General features: G+C 44.7%; 1 protein-coding gene across 1 annotated transcript; it reads right to left on the bottom strand.

The window, feature by feature from the left end:
- Positions 1-1,353: 1,353 nt before the first annotated feature.
- On the bottom strand, positions 1,354-8,249 carry LOC122125769 (sulfotransferase 2A1-like). Its single transcript, XM_042700371.1, has 6 exons — positions 8,107-8,249; positions 6,569-6,780; positions 4,542-4,668; positions 2,887-2,981; positions 2,316-2,493; positions 1,354-1,466 (listed from the first exon to the last, which is right to left on the bottom strand). Exons 1-6 carry the CDS (start codon positions 8,240-8,242, stop codon positions 1,354-1,356), a joined length of 861 nt encoding a protein of 286 aa, XP_042556305.1. The 5' UTR covers positions 8,243-8,249.
- Positions 8,250-19,137: the final 10,888 nt, after the last annotated feature.

Raw genomic sequence — 19,137 nt, 5'->3', positions numbered from 1 at the left:
CAACCAAGTGTCAGATAAATAAATCAAGAAATCAATCAACAAATCAATCAATCAATGAAGAAATGAAAAAGGGAAGAACAGTAATTTGACACATTGGAACCGCCACAGATTGTTTGCTGTTGAAAAACCATTTAGGATGTGAACTGTTTGAAGGACTGAGCTGCTTTAAGATAACTGGCAATTCTCAAAGGATTCAGAACCAGCTAGAGCAGCTCAAACAGGAGCTGAAAAAGTTAAAATTCAATGATAACTGGGACTTCCAGAATAGTTTTCCAGTTTTTTTTTGGCTTTTCTGGGCCCAAGATCCTCTATTTTATGGATTATCCAGCTAGCACCCTGTTTATTTAAATGTTTATTTCTAGCATGCAGCATATGCTAGCTCAAACAGAAATAAGAATTATGCTTTCTGAAATCATAGGAAAAGGGGGGATTTTGAGAGCCCCCAAAAGCTGAGCTGTGAGAGCTGGAAGGATTGGGAGGATGGAAGGCCTCCTCTGAACATGAACTTTTAGAATCCTGAGAGCTCGCTGGAAACATCAATCGCTGCTGGATTGATAGGACTTCAGATTTCTTTCTCGGGTGTAGGCTAATTCCACATCAGACCTTCTGGGATCTTTGGGATAGACAAAAATCTATGTGAACTCTAAGTCATTTGCTGCTTACACCTGCTGCTTAAGATGAAGGAGTTATTTATCACCAGATGGAGATGACATCTCAGGATGGGTGCTTGTGATTAGTATTGTATTGTCGTATTGGTGCTTGTGATGTCAGGGAAATGGTGATCTCACGTTGTACATGTAAGCCCCTGTGCCCTACTCAATAAATACCTTGTCAAACGGACTCTGGATACTGGAAGCTGACAAAAAGCTTCAGGCTCCTGGTGCCCCAAACCTCAATTCCAGGATCTGGTTTCTGTTCCGGCCTCATCCCAGGTTGTCCCAAGTTGGGACAGAGCTTCCACGCAAGATCAATGCGGGGGAAGAAATCCCTTCCCCAGGATCTCCAGCAAACCCTCAGGCAGCCTCCTGCTGTGCGTAGCCTACTGTCCCCACCCGAGGGAACTGTGCAGCCTTTCACCCAGGTCGTCTTTGCTAAACAGAACACTAAGGCATGTTTGTCAGCCCTCGGTGCCGTGGCCCCATTTATTTCAGCAAGAACACACACGGGTCCCTTTGTGCTCCTCACCTGCATGTGGCTGCCACCTGTCCTGGTGATTGCACCAAAGATGTGACAGGCAAAGTCAGACCTCCTGATTCGAGTGACAGACTAATGCTATGATCTCCACCCAGTCCTGTCACCTCCATAAGGTGGTGACACGTCTTCATCCCAACACTCAAGGAGGTAAAACTGGGCTTAGTCCCACGAGAATAGCTCCGGAGGAAGTCCCACCATCTTCTTCTGGAATGTTTCCTCGAAGGCTTGGGTCTGGGCTGGGGTGAAGTGGTTCTTCCAGTCCCCCGTGATACCTGAGGCCATGAAAAAACAATGACACCAGACTGGGTCAGGGCAGGAAGGCACTGTCCCCTCATGTCCCTTCTGCCCTCTGCCTGCCCTGAGGGTGAGGCCACAGATCTCCCTGGGAGATGGACTCCACAGCCACCACGCTCCATGTCCAGTGCTCTCCTCTCAAGTTCTGCCCCTGCCACCAGAGGGGCACATCCTCCCCAGATGTGTGGGAGTCAGGAAGCTCAGGATGTGGTCTCATAGTCCCACAATGGCATTTTTATTTAATAGGAAGTTGAATAGATTTTTTATATAATAGAGTTCAGTGTGTGTACATGTGTGCATGTGTGTGCAAGTGTGTGTCTATACAGGAGTTTGAACTCAGTGCCTGGTGCTATTTGGGAGTTATTTTCTGTTCAAACCTCATGCTCTACTACTTGAGCCACAATTGCCTTTTCTGTTTTTTTGGTGGTTAACTGGAGAGAAGGAATCTCCTGGATTATGCTATACCATCTGGATTTGAACTGTGATAATCAGATCTCAGGTTTCTGGGCAGCTAGGATTACAGGCCTGAGCCATTGACACCCAGCTGGTACTTATACTTTGTTTTCTTTTCAGATTCACATACTATCACATTACTTGTTTGTCTGTTGTAGGACTTAAAGTCTGGGCGTGGGCACTGATCTTGAGCTTCTTTTGCTGAAGGCTTGGCATTTAAGCCCCAGCTCCACTTCCAGTTTACTTTGTTTTAACACAAGCTGGAAGTGAACAGCCAGCCTGTTCCTGGCTGATCCCTGGCCAGGAGTGTGTGGTTGGAGACCAGATTTCTTTCCCTGGCGTCCAGCACCTCCTTACCTGGGACATTTCCTTACCTTTCCTGGTGATTTTGAAACCAGCAGGAATAATCTCCTCTGGGATACAAGAGAGGTTGGACATCTTGTTCTCCTTCATTGCCAGGAAGGAACTGTTCTCCAGAACCAAGTCCAGCTCTCCGGGTTCCAGTGCCTTCCCCAGGAACCCACAGATCCTCTCTACCATGCTCCTCGGGTCCTAAGGAGAGAAAAACACAGCTGGGTTATGAGAGGGGACAACAGAGCAGGAGTGAGGAGGAGGGAGCAGGAGAAGAGAGAGACAGCAGAAGGCATTGGCAGGAGAGAGGATGGGTGGCCTGTGGAGTTGGGGGCATGACTCAGTGGGTACAGCACCAGCCAAAAGGCAAAACTGAGTTCAAGACTCCATCTTGAAACAAAAATAAAAAAGAAAGAAAAGGAGCATTAGAGGAATGCAGGAAGGAATAATACACAACAGGTTGTAGAAAGTTGGCATAGAAGGTGGGATGGAGACTGGGGGGAGGATACTGGGGAAGAACATAGTGGAGAAACAGGGGAGATGGTAGAAGGGGTGGAGAGGGCCATGGTGGGTGCAGGTAAAATCAATCGTTACCTTTTTCATCTGCTCATAACTGAGGATCAGCACGTTCTCCTTTTCCCTCATGGACATCCAGCCCCGGACGTGATCAAACCATGACCCGTAAGGCACTGCAGGGGGAACAGTGGGGCAGCGTGAAAAGTCTCCACCATTCCGGATCTGCATGGTGGTCTCAGCACTGATTGCTCTGGTCCCTGTCACCTTCACCAGGGTGTAACCGACAAATAAGTCCTGTCTCTTTATAGCCTCAAAGAGAGAGCACTACCTGAGTACTGGTGGCTCACGGCTGTCATCCTAGCTACTTAGGACACTGAGATTTGAGGATCACTGTTCAAACCAGCCAGGGCAAGAAAGTCTATGAGACTCTTATTGCCAATGAACCACCAAAAAACTAGAAGTGGCACTGTGGCTCAATTGGTAGAGTGCTCGCCTTGAGTTAAAGAGCTGAGGGATAGCATCCAGGCCCAGAGTTCAAGCCCCATGGCTGAGAGAGAAGGGGAAGAAAGGGATAGGGAGGGAGGTAGTGGGAAAGAGAGCAAACACAAGCACTGTGGAGTCAGGACATGGATTTCTAAGCAATTTTTTCCTGTAGCACAACCTTTGCCCCATCTGAAGCAGGTCACCAAAGGCCAGACCAAAACCACTGATCAGGACAAAGAGCTCCGCAGGCCCTCACAGAACTCAGGCCGAGGGCCTTCCAATCCAAGTTCGCCCAAATCCATCATTTGCACAACTGAGCACAAGTCTGAGTGCAAGGTCTGAGCTGTGACACATACACACGAGGCACCTCCCATCCCTGCCCATGGCTCCCAGCAGGTCAGTCTGCAGAGGTCTTCGTGTGCTTTGGTTTCCTGGAAACATCTTTGTTGAAATCAGGGCCAGAGCACTGTCCCTCGGTTTCTACACGCCTCTCTACCACTTGAGCCACACCTTCACTCGCTGCATCATGATGATTGAGTGGGTATGATAGCCTCAAGGACTTTCTGCCTGGGTTGGCTTCCAACTCTGACCCTCAGCTCTCAGCTCCTGAGTAGCTGAGATTATAGGCAAGATCCACCAGCCCTGACTATAGATCCAAGTGGTAAGAGATGTTGAATCAGGGGAGAAACAGCTCACCAAGCACTTCTTCTGGTCGTGAAGCTAAACCCAGAGGGCCTGAGACACCAGATGATGAGGTACATAGAGCACAGATGTGGGGTCCCGCACCCTTCATACGCAACTCAGACCATGGACCCCTGACAGAACCATGGACGAGTGACAAAATTACAAGCGTGAGGAATGACCCAGAACTTTTGCATGACTACAAACAGAGCGACCCCAACTTCAAGTGAGAAACTCTGACATGGACAGCCAAACAAATTTAAAACGTAAAAATACGTAGGGAAGGTAGAGTTGGGCTGTGTGGGAAGCCAGTGAGAAGCTGTGAGCCAACATCTGGGAGTAGAGCACACAGGAGGGGGCGGGTCCTCCATGGCTACGGAAGCTCCAGGGGCTCAAAACCCCTTGGGACCTTCCATCATGGGAGAAGTCTGGTGCTGCCTTTAGCCAATGTGAGTTCTGGGATGAGGAAGCATTGGACCCACAGACGGTGAGATTTAAAGGAGACCTTGGAGGGAGGGGACACTCAAAGAGGTTTAAATCCTTCTCCATTCACTTCACAATCTACTCACCATATCCTTGCAAGAACCATTCAAAAAATTGTTCCAGTGACTCTGGTTTCTTAGCCAGATTTGTAAAACGCCAGAAATAATAACCAGATATAAGGACATCCTTAGGATTTCTGATGACATAGATCATCTTCAAGGGAGAAAGGAGAGAATTAAACAATATTTCCATCATTTCTTGCACTCTTGGTGTTCAGAGAAATTCTAGCCATTTTTGCTGCCACATTGAAGTATATATACCTTTATACCTATATAATATTTTAAGCATTTTTTTTCACATCTCCTCTATGTCTCCCCCCTTCCCTCAATATATTCACATTCCTCTCTAAATAGATGGTCTTTTAATCTCTATGATAATATTAATTTTTTTTTCTGGTCTCTTTTCATTCCCCTTTCCCTTTCTTCTTTTCCTCTCTCTCTGTACTTGCATCCTACCCAGCCTTTTTTCCTGCATTGTGATTAGGACATAGTTAACTCTCCCTGTGCCTCCCCACACCAATCTATCCCTATTTTTTACCCACATCTCTCCCTAACCCTAATAATTTCTGGTTTTCCAAATTCTTCTCTGCGGTTCGAAGTCCATTAACATATAGTTGTTTGATGTTGAATAGATGTATCTGTTGAACTAGATTGTATCTGTAGACTATTGACTGTACAAATGCAAACTTTGGTTGATGGTTGCCTTAAGATAGTGTTCTAGCACAAAACTGGTGCTATCTTCATCTCAAATGGGCAGAGTAAGCCGGAAAAACACAAGAAAAATGGCAAATTCGGGTATCTCAATTCCCAATCTTGATAATCAGGGGTTAGAACAGATAATGAATAATCCAGAGGAGAGTTCCCAAATAGCTCTACAAACACTACTGGCAAACATGATAAATGAGAAGTTTGACAACTTACAAAGGACTCTGTATGAGCGTGATAGGGAGAGAGAGGAGGCATCCCAGAAGTTTATACAGGAATATCATAAGCGTGAGGAAGCTACTCAAAAACTGATACAGGATTTGCGTGAACAACTTGAGAATACTCAAAGAGAAAGGGAGGAATGGCGTGAGCAGGCTGAGAACACTCAAAGAGAGCTGCAGGAATCCCACGAACGGGAGGAAAGAGAACTGCAGGAATCCCACGAATGGGAGGAAGCTAATCAAAGAGTAATTCAGGAATTGAGAGACCAGGTAGAGAACACACAAAGATCACTAAAGGCATTCATGGAATCCATTAACAAATTGCTGAAGGAAGTCAGGGAGAACACAAAGGGAATGCTGAATGGAACCCAACAGAAGGATTGGGAGCCCAAAGAAACCATAACCAATCAACTAAGTGATTTGAGAACAAACACTGAACACCGAATTAAGGAAGTAAAGAAATTCATACAAGACCTAAAACAGAGCTTCAACAAAGAACTTGAAGCCATCAAAGCTGACCAACTAGAAGGAAAAGAGATAAAAAACAAAGTAGAGAGTCTTGACAGCAGGATAGACCATGCAGAAGATCGAATCTCAGGGATTGAAGACAGCCTAGATATTATAGAGAAAGAACATACAACCATCCAAGATAATTTTCTTTTTCTTTTTTTCTTTCTTTTTTTTTTTTTACTCAGGGCCTACGTGCTGTCCCTGTGTTTTTGTGCTCAGGCTGGTGCTTTACCACTTGACTGCTGCTCCACTTCTGGTGTTATTTTTGATAGCTCATCAGAGATAGGAATCACCTGGCCTTTCCTACCTGGGCTGACTTCTGATCTTGATCCTCAGATCTCAGTCTCCTGTTTAGCTGGGATGACTGCACGAGATCTGGGTATCCACTTAAAACACAGTTTGGTTAGTCTTTTAGTTAGTCATCCAGTTCATCTGTTAGGGATTACACAGCCATGGTCCACATCTTGGACTCTGGTTTGGTCTGAGGACCCTGAATTCATGAAGGAGAGTTTGGGGTCCTCCATGAACTACAGAGGGAGAATGCCAGAGCTGCTGGCTATGTGCATTTTTAAGAGGAAAAGGCCTTGATGGAACAGCTATTGGGCACTGAATACTGACCTTGGCCTTGGAAGTGAAGAAAGACTTGGGGAAGAGTTGGATGGGGAGGTGGGAGGTGATGAGGGGGGGATCCTCCTTCCTGTCTTTTATGGTTTGGAATCCAACTTCACTCTCGATCCATGGTGAACGAAGACTTGTGGGCACAGATCGAACCCAGTTGGGATCCCCCTTGGTGTGAATCAGAGAGAGAACCTCAATCAACCAATGTGTTCCTGAGGCAGAAAGAAAAGCAGAGGTCACTCATTTCTATCTGAATAAACAATATTATATATATATATATATATATATACACACACACACACACACATACACATACATACATTCATACACACACATAGATAATGGTAAAGCACATGTAACATAGACCTTACGGATATAAACTTTCTCAGCTATGCAATCTGATATGGATAAGTAGTATTTAGTGTATTTTAATCATAGCTCTCTCAGTGCCAGTATTTTGTCATCTAATAAGTCTACACTGTCCATGACAACTGAATATTGATTTGCTTGCCACCTGCCCCATCATTCTCTTATCACACCAGGACTTTGGCAGTTCTGGGCCTTGTATGTGAGTGCAATAGTACACAGTTTGTTTGTTTTTTTTTTTGCACTATGGTCTTGACTCATGTGGTTTCAAATGGCAAAATGTCCTGATAATAGTAGAACATTGGGTCTAAGTAAGAAGCATTATGCTCACCTTTGGTCCTCAGTTCCACCCATTTCTGAGCTGTTCCCTGCCCTGGAGATCTTGCCATACAGCTGGCCCCTCCCTCTCTCCACCCAGACCCATCTGAGCTCCCACCTACCTCACTTCCTACCCCCAGCCCCTGCTGTCTCTAGATAGTGGAGGTAGTCATGAGCTCGCTCTCTGAGGGAGATATGGCTCCTCTAATAAACCATCTTTCTCCTGTGCCTGCCTGCCTCCCCCTGGTCCCCTGGGAAGGAAGTGATGGATCCTTTCCTGAGCTGTCTGCATTTTCAACAGTGTATAATATTCCATTTTGATCTCTCACCTTGTTTGGGATTGTGCAGCCATTTCTCTGGGGATATTTGGGTTTAATGCAGCTGTTAGCTGTTGCTGAAATCCTGCAGTGCCCCAGCTGGCTGTGGTTTTCAGCACATTTCCCTTGCAGTGTGCCCTCAGTACTCCCTCCTCACTCCCCGGGCCCCTTCACACAGGCTCCCTGGCCTGCCAGTGCCTTGTATTTACCCCAAGTTTTCCATGACCTAACTATGGCTCATTATGATTCTTCTATTTGAGATCATGCCTTTTCTACATGTAACCTCAAAATCATACTTTTCATTTTATGAACTATGGAGCATCTCAAAAACACCTATTTAAAAAACTGTGCTGCCAACCCTGGAGCTTGAACAGGGCCTGGGCGCTGTCCATGAGTTGTTGCGCTCAAGACTGTCAAAATACCACAGGGCCACAGGTATTCAATAATGAGCTACTACACCATTCCTATGTGGGATACAGTTGGGAGTGAGGCCACAGCTCTGGCCTTTCCCACACAGCCACAGCCCCCTCTGCTCACCTGATTTGGGGTAGGTTACTGTGATGATGTCTTCGTCCTTTAGCACCAGCTTCTCATGGACTGCTTTCAGATGTTCAGGGCAGATATACACAACAGGGAAAGGAATGCCCTGGTACCACACGTAGTCCTCAGCCATGGCAGAGTCCTGGGTGTCTGGCTCTTGGTCCCAGGCCACTGGTACTGCCACTGTGGAAGTGGTGACAGAGTCTGGATGGTCAAGACAATCATTAACTAAGATGAATTGGTGATTTAAAAAAAACCCTGTAATTGTTCCCAGTGATTTTTTTTATTTTTATTTTTGTGAACATACTGTACAGAGGGGTTATAATTACATGGGCAGGGTAATGCATACATTTCTTATCAAACATTGCAGCCTCCTCCCTTGCTTACCCTTCACATCCCTTCCCAGCTTCCCTCTCCCACCCCCCCCCCCGCCCAGCGACTCAAACTTTCTCCCTCCTTCCCCCAGCACCAAAGTTGTAAAGTTCGTTTTCGACATGACAACTTGTACTTCTCATTGTTGCAACAGGTCCACCTGTATCCTTAAACGACTTATTTTTCCCCATCTCCTCCACAAGTTATACTTTATCAAATATAGTGAAAGCAGCGGTTATACTCTGGGGGAGGGACATACAAAGCAACAATGAAATAATCTTATAAATGTGTTAGAAACAAATGCATGAAAGAAAAAAACATTAAGATACATATGTAAGGGTTCATTTTCCTGACATCACATTATCTGACCTTTTCCGCTTGACTCATACATATACTAGATATTGCAAATAAGGGAAACCATGGAGCCTATGTTTCTTTGGGCCTGGCTTACTTCACTTAATATAATTTTTTCCAAGTTTTTCCATTTCCTAACAAATGGGGCAATGCCATTCTTTCTGATGGAGGCATAGAATTCCATTGTATATGTATACCACATTTTCTTGATCCATTCATCTACTGAGGGTCATCTGGGTTGGTTCCATATCTTAGCTATGGTAAATAATGCTGCAATAAACATAGTTGTGCTGGTAGCTTTAGTGTGGTCTTGTTTGTAAAATTTTGGTTCCCAGTGAATTTTATTGGGCAACTGTGATATCATGCAAAGGGTGAACTGTGCTCATCTGATCTTCAGTTCATGGCAGAAAACTAGAAATACAAGAGGAAATAGGCTAGGGCATAAGAATATCTAATTTTTTAATGTACTAATCTTTTATTTTGAGAAGAGGTGTAGATATCAGAAAAAATCGTAGAGAGGGAAGGGCTGGACTTCTGGATCAACACCCCAAGTTCAATCTACTAATATCGCTTCAAGATCTTTGCCAAGATTCCTCAATGCATTGTCCTTCCAATTTCCTCTGTTTCCCCTAGGATCTCTCTCCACTCCAGGATGGCAGCCATGATCCCCCAGGTCATGGGTCTCCACATTTCCTCAGGACCCTGGACGCAGGTACAGTTTCTCAGACTTCTTTTCTTTATCCTGACCTTGCAGATTTGACAAACAACAAAAACTTCTATAACTTTATGGGGATGGTGTGCGTGTGTGTGTGTGTGTGTGTGTGTGTGTGTGTATGTGTGTGTGTGTGTACACACCACAGAAACTGATTTCTCTCCTTTCTTCCTTCCTTGCTTCCTTCCTTGCTTCCTTCCTTGCTTCCTTCCTTGCTTCCTTCCTTCCTTCCTTCCTTCCTTCTTCTTTCCTTCTTTCCTTCTTTCTTTCCTTCCTTCCTTCTATTCTTTCTTTTGTAGTTGGTCATGGGGCTTGACCTGGCCCTGGGTCTCTCAGTTCTTTAGCTCAAGGCAAGCGCTCTACCACTTGATCCACAGCACCACTTCGAGCCTTTTCTGTTTATGTGGTGCTAAGGAAGTGAACCCAGGGCCTCATGAATGTGAGCAAATGCTCTACCACAGTGCCACCTTCCAAACCCCCAGGAACCGATGTCTATGATGTTCAGGAGCGGTGAAATCTAGGTAGTATTGCACTGAGAACTCTTTGGGGCTGTGGCTGGTGTAGGCTGTACGTGGGAAGTGGGATGTTCTCTCTGGAGGATAAAGCCATTTTTTTTTGCCTTCCTGGGGCTTGAACTCAGGGCCTGGGCACTGTTCCTGTGTTTTTGTGCTTAAAATTAGTGCTCTACCACTTTAGCGCCAGCTCCACTTCTTGTCTTGGACATAAGAGTCTCTTGGCCTTTGCTGCCTGGGCTTTGATCCTTACTTTGACCCTTACTTCCTGATTAGCTGGGATTACAGGTGTGTGCCACTGGTGCCTGGCTTTTTTTCTTTTCTCTTTCAGTCCTGGGCTTGAACTCTGGGTCAAGGTGGTATTCCTGAGCTTCTTTTGCTCAAGGCTAGCAATCTACCACTTGAGTCATAGCACCACTGCCAGTTTTTTCTGTTTATGTGATGGCAAGGAATTGAATCCATGGCCTCACGCTTATGAGGCAACCACTCTACCACTGAGCCAAATTCCCAGCACTAATTTTTTTTTAGGCTTTCATTTTACTGTAAAGATACTGGACAGAGAGGTTACAGTTATATGAGTAAGGTAATGCTCAGGATTTTGTTGAAGCCATTCTTGTGTTATGTGCTTCCCATGGGTCTGAGTTGTCAGCATTTTCAACACTGAGCAATATTCCATTTTGATCCCTTAACCTGGTTTGGATGATGCAGTCATTTCTCTGTGGATATTTGGGTTTAATTTCCTGGTGCTCTACCGTGTTAGCCACAGGTCTTCAATATCGGAGCTACTATATGGTCCCTATGTTGTAGACAGCAGGAGGGAATGTGGGCTGCAGGCCTGGAGGTTCCAAGGCAGAGCACTGGAAGTGGAGCTCTGGCTCGGGTGGTAGAGTGTGAGCCTTGAGCGAAAAACTGAGGGACAGTGCCCAGGCCCTGAGTTCAAGTCTCAGGACTAGCAAACATTTGAATAATATAGCGCTTGATGCATTCCCATACTTACATTTCTTACTGACATTTTTGTGCCAGACCCAGCAGTCTGGAACCCACAGGACATGAATGTCTTGCATGGCATTATGGGGGTGGTGCCCACCCACATATCCACCCAGGGCCTTTGCTGTGACCCCGTGAGACCTAGGCTGTTATGCTGTAGCACCCTCTCAGTTCTGATGGGGTCCTCTGAGAGGCGATCTCTCTTCCACTCCTGACTGGGAAAACGTGACCAAAGCCTGCCTAAAGCCCAGTCAATAGCTACAATTTAAAATGTGGTGAGTGAGGAAGCTAATCTCCAGGCTTTGAAAAATCAACACATCCCCATGATCGACAAAAAGAACAACAAACACACAAACAAAAAAAACACCATAGACATTCTTGGGGCTGGGAAGGTGGCTCAGTGGTAGGGTGCTTGCCTTGCATGCATGAGGCCCTGGGTTCAATTCCTCAGGACCACATAAGCAGAAAAAGCCAGAAGCGGCGCCGTGGCTCAAGTGGTAGAGCACTAGCCTTGAGCTGAAGATCTAATGGACAGTACCATGGCCCAGAGTTTAAGCACCACGACTGATCAAAAAAAAAAATCAACATGTCTACACTACCATAGTAATGGAGGAGGATCAGATTACCAGATTGGGAGTGGACCTACAGGTACTGGGCAAAAATAAAGTGATTGATCAGGTATCAGAACAGGGAAGAGGTAACCCAGCCAGGATAAACAGCTATCACCTCTGTACATAGCAGGCAAGGAGGCCTGGAACCTTTGGTTGATTTCAGAGCCCGGTTAAAGATAATCTTCATAAAACTGTAACTGCAAACTCGAGTTAAGAGACTAACTTCTCCAAATATATACCATTGAAGAATGCTAATTTAGTGTCCAAAGGTTAACACTCCATCAAGGCTGCAAACGGCGATGTTACTGAAAGACCCCAGACTCACTGGGATGCTTTCTTCAACGGGAGGGCACCCCAAGAACCAAGACTCCAAACCAGCAGATGCAATAAGCAAGAGGAGTTTATTAGGCGTTTGCGCAAACGGGCTCCCTGTCCAAGGCCGACTGGAAGCCCCGAGCAGTGGTTACAGGCACTTTTAAAGACAAAAACCACAGGATTAGCATAAGACCCCAGGCTCCCCAGGATTGGCTCAGGTTAAAAATTATCATATACTCTAACAATCATTTTGTTGTGTGGGAAGTCTTGTAACACTAGTCGTAAACTGGTTGGCTCTCTAGGGGGAGGCTTCCCTGGGGGGGGAGTTCACATAGTTACAGGCTTGTGATTGGTTGACATTTGACTTAGTTTGCTGGGCTCGCCAGATGGTCCTTGTCTTGAGCCCCTTGCTGAGAGTTTCTAAACAGGAATTTAGAAGAACATACTCTTTTGTTCTTTATCTATGTTTGCAGACCTTGTGCCTGGGCCTACATCTGGACTTTGTAACTTTTTAACTTATTTCTGGGAGGGGAAGAGTCAGTGTTAGCGCAAGCATGTTTACAGAAGCAGAATTAGCAGTTAGCATATTGTAAAATGAACATAGCCCCAATTTCAATCTTTCATTCCCTCCTCTTGTCTTTGGACTAATTTTAATCTTAAAATTTAGGGTGTCTCTATATTATCTTGTGGGGTGTCAGTTGTTCTCAATGCTTGGTATTTGGATCTCAGAACTAATGGACTGACTGAGCTGATCTTTTTCTTTTACAAGTCTGTTGAGTATACAAGGTCCGATTGTAACAAAAGTAACAGTTGACCAGGGCCCCTTACATTTTTTTTCCACCAGTCCTGACTCCGTGTATCACAGTTAACTTAATTTTATATCAGCTGTACTTGTAAGCTCCAATTTTAAGACATACTCATACCATCTGCTACATACTTAAACTTTCTGAGGTTTGTCTTAAAGACAATCCTTACTTTTCAAATCCTTTCTTATCCAAAGGGGATACCAATTTTTCCCCAATTCCTTTCCCAAGGCTTTCTTACTACCCCCCCTCTCCTTTTCAGTTTATTACTTCCATTGATAACATACTCAGGTTATTACCATACCAGAGCCAAACTAGGCTATGACCAGTGGATTTCCAGTCACTATGCACTGAATTGCCTAAGGCAAGCAAGCCAGTGATATCCTTGTCCCCAATATCCACTGTGGGAAGAGAGGGTTTCTGGATATCACCTAAAAGAATGTCCCACAAGTTCTTAGATTTAGCAGCAGTCAAACAGGAAGCAGACTCAGGTGATGGAATCAGGCAGGAGTTTCTCCAGGTGGCTGTCAGGCCGTCGTTGAACTTTACCCATTAGGGTATGCAGCAGCAGCAGCAGCAGCAGGGTCTCTCGGTGGCTCCAAGGGACTGTCACACCTCATGCTGTAAATTCCTACACAGACTGGTTAAAGATACATTGCATAGGCTTGGCAGGCTTTGATCCTGCTGGTTTTTAAGATCTTTAAACAATAGCCCAGGACAATTTACCAAAATTACAACTTTTTTACTAGCCAGATATTTTTGTAAATAGACACAGAAGGCTCAGTCTTGTAACCATCTTGTAACCATCTCTGACAGATGCAGTCTCCACACCTTGCACACCTATAACAGTTAACACTATTTTTATGTCTTTTATTAAAAAAATTATTTTATCTATTTTGCCTCATTTCTCCAAAACTGACTCTGGGCCCTTGATCTTAAAATGGGGGTAGAAGAGCGAAGGTCCATCTTCTGTAACTTTTTCAAGATGACTTCAGGGGCGTTGATCCTACCTAGCCAGGAACCTATAACCTTAGCCTATTTTACAAAGAGGCCATCAGGGTTAGATGTCACTAAGAACAATATTTTGACAACTGCACAGACCTTTTCTCCGGCTACAGCAGTATAGCTTGTTTAGCACTCTGGTTTGCAAAAACATCCTTTTGGATGACTTAGGAACGTGATCTCTAATGACCCTAACAATGCCTAAGTTACCTTTGCAGGCCTTTAGACAGATATCAATGGACTCTCTGGTTTACAAACTTTTCCTGAGCAGATGAATTTCATGCAGCTGATGTCAGCTCAATAGTTACTGCCAATTAAAGCTTTTGGCACATAAAGGGGTTGAGATTTAAACTATCCCCCACATTTCATAACATTAGCTTTTTACTATCACAGAGGACTGGCAAGTGGCAAGTTCCTGTTCCTTACAAGGTAGTCATGAACATTAGGCATGCTTACAAACTCTTCCCATGACCTCCCGGCTCTGACCAGTTTTGAAGGGCCACGCACAAATGACTCTAGGATCTGACATTTCTGCCATCCAAGCAGTGGCTTACTGCCTCTGGATGCTCCTCCATTGCTCTTGTCCCAGGAGTGTCTTCTCCACTTTGGGATAAATGCCTCATTGGCATTTCCCTTTAGCTGGTCACTGGACTTGAACTCAGGCCTGAGCACTGTCCCTCAGCTCTCCAGCTCAAGGCTAGCACTCTGTCACTTTGAGTCCCAAAGCAACTCTGCTTGCTCTTTCAGCACTCTGCTGCCTGAGTAGAGGTGACAGTCTCACAGGAACCTTTTTCTGCCCGGGCTGGCTTTGAACCAGTTTGCAGATCAATGAGTCCTACAAAAGGCCATTTTACTCCAATTAAAAGCAACAAGGTGGTCAACATAGAGGTAGCTTTTAAGCATGCTCTTACCTAAAACTTATTGAGAGTCAAAGTTACATCTGAAAACTTTTAAGAATCCTGTGGTTTGCTCTGGACTTTGCTGGAAACTTAAAAAACAACCTATAAGAGCAAACTGGAATAGCAATCATTTTGATAATCCTAATTTTAATGTTAACACATCCAAGGGGAAGTTTCAGCAATACTAATCAGATCACCACATTACTCATTTTAACCATCATGTTTTCAGTCTGTATCTGCAGGGAAAAGAGAGAGAAGAAAGATGGGCCACTCAGCCCCTTCTATGGAATGGGCACGCACCCAATCCGACTCTTTAGGGTTAGATGAACTGTGTTTGTGCCAGCTTACCCTCTTTCACCATGTGTGGACTCCTCCCAGGACCTGTCCCACCATGCATGACCAGCTGAAGTGCACTTCAGCCTGTTCAGCCCTTACACCCAAAGACAGGTCTTCTGTTGGCTTCTAGTTTTCCCTTTTCTTATCTCTTGGTTCTCGAATGAAATACACAGTTTTAGACAGACTGAACAGGTAACATCTTTGACAGTGTTAAACTAACCTTTACATTTAAATTTCTAATATTTATTCCCAAATTTTAGCCAAGGGAATTAAATCCTGAACTGCCAATGCATTTTTGTTAAGCCAGATAACTTGATTACAGTATAAACAGTCTTATGCATTTTAAAACATCAATGTGAAGATTTAAAAAAAAATGTTTGGTAATGTCCAAACCTCATAACCTTTTGAATTTTTAAATTTAAACTCACCCAATTGTTACAGCATGCTGACAATTCTTATTTTTGAACACGTTCACAGACACACACAAAACACTCACACAGATCTTAAAGCGCGCAAAAATAAAAATCAGTCAAAAATAAAAATCAGTCGTACGTACACCTTTTAAAGTTTTTAAACAAAAATTTAAGACAGTGTTTCTTTTAAACTAGGTACCTTTTTTGGGCTTTATTTTCCCAGAGCTTGTTTGTCTAGCAAGGCAATTCACTAATTAGTCTTTTGAATCCCTTCTGTTGGAGGAGGGCTGGGGGAGGGGTCACTTTAAACTGGCCAGATTGTTTATCCAATTTAGACAAGAGCACTTTACAAATTGTTACATTGTCAGGACTACCTGAAAAAGTCCAAACCAGGCACACAGCCTTCTACACCTTCCCTGCTGGCAGCCTCCAAAAGGAGAAAATGTAGCCTGAGGCTAGAAGGGAACCAAACTAGCCCAGTAACTGTCCATGCCTCACAGGGAGGGTGGGCATAGCAGGTCTGAGACCAAGCCCAGCTGGAACTTTTATTCCCCCAGAGATGTTTAAAAAAATAACAAAACCACAGATAAACACAAAAACCAAGAATCCACATTTAAAACTGGTACCAATTCTAAAACAGAACTAGACAAGGACTGAAGGCTGAGTTGGGGACTAATGGGCCCCAATTTATCCCTACCGGAACTCTGTGCTGTTCTCATTCAGCAAGCTGAATCCAGAGTCTGCTGAGTGAGCCTGCCACACTCACCCAGAACTTCCCTACCCCAGAAAACTTAAAACAAACACACACTAAAGTTAACAAGACAAACAAGTGGCCATAAAGACAAAATCAGGTCTCAGTGAATGGGGCGACATCTCACCATTTACTTACCAGGGGGCTCAACCCCCCTACTCACCTCTGGAGGATTTTTCTCTTAGATTCCTGCAGACGTTGACCCAGGGGCCTTCCAAGGTGGAGGAGAATTCCCAGTCATCTTGGGGCAAGGGAAAAGAAAAATCCCTAGCGGCCGTCCCCTCAGACTGACAGGTTTTCCCCCACGCTCAGACCCCCCGAGCCAAGGCCCGAGGCTGAGATCTAACTGGGGCCACTTGCAGGTGGTCAGTGGCAGTTTCATAATTGACAAACAAGCAAGTTACAAAAGCAGAACCAGCAGTTTTTAAACGAACTAGGATAAGGTCTCGGGTGTCCTGGGAGTGGACTCACTTGTTGTCCCATCTCTATAGAGGATACAAAACACACACTAAAAACGAGTAACACTAAACAGAGACAGACAAAACCAGACGCCGCGCGGCAACCGAGTGCAGATGAGGAAGGAATTACAGATGGGAGTGGCCGGCCTCGCCTTAACTCCCCAGAACAGAGACACTCGGATCTCCTCCTTCCTCCAGACGACCCTGGAGCAGGACTCCAGGGCGGGACCAGGGTACTGGGCACGTCTGCTTTTCCCTCTGGCCCAAATACAGATTCAGACAACCCTGGAGCAGGGCTCCAGGGCGGGACTAGGGTACTGGGCACGTCTGCTTTTCCCTCTAGTCCAAATACAGATTTGGATCCCAGAATGCAAAACGAAAGTGACAAACACACAAGACACGAGACACAAGAGCTCTATCTTACCACCTACCGGTCCTGGAATTTGGGGTCTGGGGGCGCCTGGATCCCGGACGAGCCCCCAACTGAAAGACCCCAGACTCACTGGGATGCTTTCTTCAATGGGAGGGCACCCCAAGAACCAAGACTCCAAACCAGCAGATGCAATAAGCAAGAGGAGTTTATTAGGCGTTTGCGCAAACGGGCTCCCTGTCCAAGGCAGACTGGAAGCCCCGAGCAGTGGTTACAGGCACTTTTAAAGACAAAAACCACAGGATTAGCATAAGACCCCAGGCTCCCCAGGATTGGCTCAGGTTAAAAATTATCATATACTCCAGCAATCATTTTGTTGTGTGGGAAGTCTTGTAACACTAGTCGTAAACTGGTTGGCTCTCTAGGGGGAGGCTTCCCTGGGGGGGGAGTTCACATAGTTACAGGCTTGTGATTGGTTGACATTTGACTTAGTTTGCTGGGCTCGCCAGATGGTCCTTGTCTTGAGCCCCTTGCTGAGAGTTTCTAAACAGGAATTTAGAAGAACATACTCTTTTGTTCTTTATCTATGTTTGCAGACCTTGTGCCTGGGCCTGCATCTGGACTTTGTAACTTTTTAACTTATTTCTGGGAGGGGAAGAGTCAGTGTTAGCGCAAGCATGTTTACAGAAGCAGAATTAGCAGTTAGCATATTGTAAAATGAACATAGCCCCAATTTCAATCTTTCATTACAAATCATATTGAAGTCTGTAATGACATTGGCTTCTCTGCTGCAGCCATAATGGGACTCACCATAATATGTCTTAAAATGTTTTAGATGTGAAAAAAATGGGATACATAAAAAGAAATTGTTCAAAAGGTAAGAACTCCTAGCAAATTCAGAGCCTTGTACAAGTTAAATAACCCTCTTGTGGTAGGATGGAGGTTGCCACACCCTTTATAAACTTCTCTTACATCTATAAATTGATTTAGGAAGAGTTCCCTCTTTTTGCCCAATTTTCTTTACATATCCTGAAGACTAGAAGCCTCAGACATGTTCAAAGATCCATTTGTACACTAATATGCCTTGCTAACAAAATTGTTTAAACATTTTCTGTTCTTTGTCATCTATTTCTCAAATAGCTGTGAAAAATGTTATTTATTGTGTTTGTATTTTGCCTCATAGTTTGCTTTGTGTTGTCTGTCTAATACTGACCACACAGTTTTATCATATTGGACAAAATAATGTCACTTTGCTATTGGAATTCCAAAAGAATCTATGGCCGATATATATATATATATTGTCAGTCATAGGGCTTGAACTTTGGGCCTAAGCATTGTCCCTGTTCTCTTTAGCTTATGGATAGCCACTGTGCCACTTCCAGTTTCCTGGTTGTTAATTGGAGATAAGAGTCTCATGGGCTTTCCTGCCTAGGCTGGCTTTGAACCTGGATCTTTAGTCTCAGCCTCCTGAGTAGCTAGGATTACAGGTGTGAGCCACAGGCATCTGGCCAACTTTCATTTTTATCATCTAATTGAGCTTTAAAACTCCTGTACACAAGTATGAGTGTAAGTGTACGTGAAAATGTTCAAAATAATCTAGTATTTCTGCTTAAAATCTGTCATGATGGTGTAAAAAAAAAACAGTTCTGGGAAGGTGGCTCATTTCTAGAGTGCTTGCCTTGCATGCATGAGGTCCTGGGTTCGATTCCTGTGCACCATATAAGCAAAAACAGCCAGAAGTGGTGGTGTGGCTCAAGTGGTAAAGCACTAGCCTTGAGCTGAAGAGCTCAGCGATAGCATCCATGCCCAGAATTCAGGCCCAAGGACGGACAAAAACAAACAAACACAACACCAAAAACCAAAGAAAGTTTCCTTGAGCTGAGAAAAGCATTTGGGAGGTAAGACTTATCTTAAATGTTCATTTCAAAATATAGAAATGAATAAGACTAACCACTTAAGGTTCAAATACAGGTATGATGATATGAGTATGTGTTGGGTCTTCGTCTGTCTTTGGATGGAGGGGGTCCGAGGAGAGGTAAGTGCGAAGTGTGGCCGCTGGCCTGTTCCCCAGCCTCCCTTAGCCCAGGAGACAATTAGAAGCAGAGGGGTGTCAAGTCAAGCAGGAACTGGCTT

The sequence above is a fragment of the Dipodomys spectabilis genome, unplaced genomic scaffold (assembly GCF_019054845.1).
Source record: "Dipodomys spectabilis isolate Male_0828 unplaced genomic scaffold, ASM1905484v1 ptg000266l, whole genome shotgun sequence".
NCBI lineage: Eukaryota > Metazoa > Chordata > Mammalia > Rodentia > Heteromyidae > Dipodomys > Dipodomys spectabilis.
Note: the sequence above shows the minus strand (reverse complement) of the source record. Positions and strands in the feature narration are given on the sequence as shown.

What these genes read in the sequence shown, in the direction of transcription:
- LOC122125769 (XM_042700371.1), bottom strand. Translation starts at nt 8,242, where the DNA reads ATGGCTGAGGACTACGTGTGGTACCAGGGCATTCCTTTCCCTGTTGTG. An exon ending in GTTATGAGCAGATGAAAAAG is followed by an intron (nt 2,494 to 2,886) that starts GTAACGATTGAT and finishes TTCTCTCCTTAG; the next exon opens with GACCCGAGGAGCATGGTAGA. An exon ending in TTTCAAAATCACCAGGAAAG is followed by an intron (nt 1,467 to 2,315) that starts GTAAGGAAATGT and finishes TCATGGCCTCAG; the next exon opens with GTATCACGGGGGACTGGAAG.